The sequence below is a fragment of the Solea senegalensis genome, unplaced genomic scaffold (assembly GCF_019176455.1).
Source record: "Solea senegalensis isolate Sse05_10M unplaced genomic scaffold, IFAPA_SoseM_1 scf7180000016940, whole genome shotgun sequence".
Classification (NCBI taxonomy): domain Eukaryota; kingdom Metazoa; phylum Chordata; class Actinopteri; order Pleuronectiformes; family Soleidae; genus Solea; species Solea senegalensis.
This window is the reverse complement of record NW_025322139.1, coordinates 1-3,593: the sequence shown is the minus strand read 5'-3', so window position 1 is coordinate 3,593 and position 3,593 is coordinate 1. Positions and strand designations below refer to the sequence as shown.

Sequence of the window (3,593 nt, the reverse complement as noted above, 5' to 3'; positions counted from 1 at the left end):
CTGAATCCAATCACAGCTGAGTCATGTAAGAAAGAAACTCTGTTGCTCTGGTTACTCTATGGTTATTCTCTCTGGTTTCTTTCTGGTTACTCTTTTTTTCTTTCTTTCTGGTTGTTATAGTTGCTCTCTCTGGTTGCTCTGGTTACTCTCTATGGTTGCTATGGTTACTCTCTCTGGTTGTTATAGTTGCTCCCTCGCTAAGTGGCTGCCTCTGGGCGGCTGCTATAGCTGCCTCCGGCTGCTATAGCTGCCTCTGGCTGGGTTTTAGCTACCTCTGGCTAAGTAGCTACCTCTGGCTGGGTTATAGTTGCCTCTGGGGTTGCCATAGCTACCTCTGGCTACCTCTGGCGGTTGCCATGGTTGCCTCTGGCTGTTATAGTTGCTCTCTGGCTGTTTTAGCTACTCTGGCTGCTACAGTTACCTCTGGCTGTTACAGCTGCCTCCGGCTGTTGGCAGCTGCCTCCGGCTGCCATAGCTACCTCCGGCTACCTCTATGGCCGCTAGTGGTTGCCTCTAGTTGTTATAGCTGCTCTGGCTAAGTTATAGCGTTCTCTGGTTGTTATAGTTTCTCTCTCTGGTTGCTATGGTTGATAATAAGGAGAATCCTTGTTCCTTCTCTTCAGTTCAGTCAAAGTTCAGATCGTGGTCACAGACCCATCATCGAAGCACAAACGTCCATTAAATGTCCTCCATCCCGTTGTCATGGCAACATGGCCGACCTCCAGGCTTACCAAAGGCCATGGAGCCAAAATGGCCGCCACTGGAGATTAAAAGTGTCACGTACAGACTGTATGGCTGTGCATAGTAAAAAAGCTCCTCCTTCTATAATGTCTTTGAGTGCTGTAGGTACATACACACACACACACACTCTGACAAACACACACACTAAATATTGTTTGTGCAAAGAAAATAAAATACAACAAAACAAATGAAGGGATGAACTACATTCAGTGATAGTGCAATATCCACACACACACACACACACACACGGGCAGATCTCAGTGGCGACTCAGACCCCCACGCTGACCTCCTCGACCTTTGCCCTGCCCGAGCTGACCCCATCTCTGGAAAGACAAACAGGAAATGAAGGAGGGACACACCTGTGTGTGTGTGTGTGTGTGTGTGTGGTCAGTCGTACCTTGACCTTCTTGCCCAGCTTGTCCTTCCACTTCTGAGCAATGGAGGTGTCAATGAGGAGGAGCCTACACACACAAGCACAGTGTTCAGCCCACAGGGGGCAGCAGAGCTCAACATTTTGCTAGTTTTCATGTTGTGGTTAGCATGTTAGTGTGTTGTGTTTGAATGACTCAGCAGTTTTCATGTTGTGGTTACATTACATTACATTACATGTCATTTAGCAGACGCTTTTATCCAAAGCGACTTACAATAAGTGCATTTAAACATTTGGGTACAAATAAGAGCGAGAAGTAAGTAAGAGCTTCAAGTAGAACAAACTATGAAGTGCTAGTCATAAGTGCGACGTACAAGCAAGTGTTTTTTTCTTTTGTTTTTTTTTTTGTTTGTTGTCGTCTTAGTCGAGGTAGAGTCGGAAGAAATGTGTTTTTGGACGGCGGCGGTTCTTTGTTAGCGTGTTGCGTTTGAATGACTCAGCAGTTTTCTTCTGTTCTTTGCCAGTTTTTATGTTGTGGTTCTTCGTTCTTTGTTGTGGTTCTTTGTTAGCATGTTGCGTTTGATTGACTCAGCAGTTTTCTTCTGTTCTTTGCTAGTTTTGTGGTTCTTTGTTAGTGTGTTGCGTTGACACAGCAGAAAAAGTACCTGGACGTCTCCTCGTTCTCGTAGCCCATGATGAGGTATTCTTCCCCAGGAGACAGAGGAGGACACAGACAGGAGGACGAGTAGTAGAGCGTGTGTGTCTCCTTGGGAATGTTGACCAGAGAAGACTTGAGCACCTCCTTCACCTCTACCACAGCCGTGGGCTCCAGACCACGGTTCCTCACCTCCTTCACCCGGGCTCTGATCACTGAGGACGACGAGCACACGCGTATCTCTGTAACCTGGTCACTATGACGACAAGCACACGTGTATCTCTGTAACCTGGTCACTATGACAACTCACCATAGTTGTAGTTGTTCCTCAGGTACGTCTTCATGGTCATTCTGACCGTTTTACACCGACACCGATCTGAAGACACGCACACACACACACACACACACACACATGTAAAAAGTCTTCTATCAAAATCAATAATACTGATGTGTTTCACTGTCAGTTTATGTTTTACAGAACTTTGACTAAGAAAGAGCAAAGAGTTCAGAGACAGGTGGACAGACAGAGTGAGCGTGTGTCACCTCCGTGTGGTCCTCTGCAGTGAAGGTTGTTAGAGTCCATTGGAAAGTCTGGACTGGATTCTGTCAGAGGAATAATAATAATGTGTTTGTTTGTTTCTCAGAAAAGAAAACATGTGAGAGTGTCACGGGTCAGGACTCACCTGGATCACACCTGGACGGGTCCTGGTAGTACGGATCTACAGAGACACAGAGGTCACAGAGGTCAGATAACTGTCACATTTTCATATAGTTCTTTATCTGATCACATGACTCATTATTATTAATAGCCTGACTCTGACTGGGACCAGGATCCAGGTCCATGAAGTGAAGACATGGACATGTAGGAGACGAGCAGAGACTTGTTATGAGTGGAAACAGTGAAGCCGTCGCCCTGACTGAACCTCTGCAGATCAACAAATCACAGCGAGGGAAAATCCCTGAGCCCGCTGGGCCGAGCAGCGCGCAAGGCCGAACGCGAGACAAGAGTGAGGCGAGGGCAAGACGAGCGTGAGACAAGAGAGAGGCGAACGCGAGGCGCGAGGGCGAGACGAGCGTGAGACAAGAGAGAGGCGAACGCGAGGCGCGAGGGCGAGACGCGAGGGCGAGACGAGCGTGAGACAAGAGAGAGGCGAACGCGAGGCGCGAGGGCGAGACGAAGCGGAGACAAGAGAGAGGGCGTAACGCGAGACGCAGGGCGCAGACGAGCGTGAGATAAGATAGAGGCGGTGACGCGCGCTGGTGGGGCAGACGAAGCTGGAGATAAGAGGTGCGGAGACGGCGCAAAGACACGGTGGCAGACGAAGCGTGGTATGCAAGCGAGGTAGGGGCGAACGCTGAGGCCAGGGGGTTAGACGAAAGCGAGATGCGAGAGAGGCTAGACGAGGGCGCGTAGGGCGAAAATTTTGAAATGCGGAGACAAAGAGAGAGGCGTAACGCGACGCGAGGGCGAGACGAGCGTGAGACAAGAGAGAGGCGAACGCGAGGCGCGAGGGCGAGACGAGCGTGAGACAAGAGAGAGGCGAACGCGAGGCGCGAGGGCGAGACGAGCGTGAGACAAGAGAGAGGCGAACGCGAGACGCGAGGGCGAGACGAGCGTGAGACAAGAGAGAGGCGAACGCGAGGCGCGAGGGCGAGACGAGCGTGAGACAAGAGAGAGGCGAACGCGAGACGCGAGGGCGAGACGAGCGTGAGACAAGATAGAGGCGAACGCGAGACGCGAGGGCGAGACGAGCGTGAGACAAGAGTGAGACGAATGCAAGACACGAGGGCGAGACGAGCGTGAGACAAGAGAGAGGCGAACGCGAG

The 3,593-nt window shown here is 50.6% G+C and overlaps 1 protein-coding gene across 1 annotated transcript; it reads right to left on the bottom strand.

Annotated features, from left to right (window-relative positions):
• Positions 1–563: 563 nt before the first annotated feature.
• On the bottom strand, positions 564–2,519 carry LOC122763531 (secreted frizzled-related protein 3-like; the record flags this gene model as incomplete). The annotated part of the gene is made up of 6 exons (XM_044018330.1): positions 564–1,064; positions 1,139–1,202; positions 1,777–1,981; positions 2,077–2,142; positions 2,310–2,369; positions 2,450–2,519. Coding segments are annotated over 6 exons (531 nt in total), but the record flags the coding sequence as incomplete, so codon positions are not given.
• Positions 2,520–3,593: the final 1,074 nt, after the last annotated feature.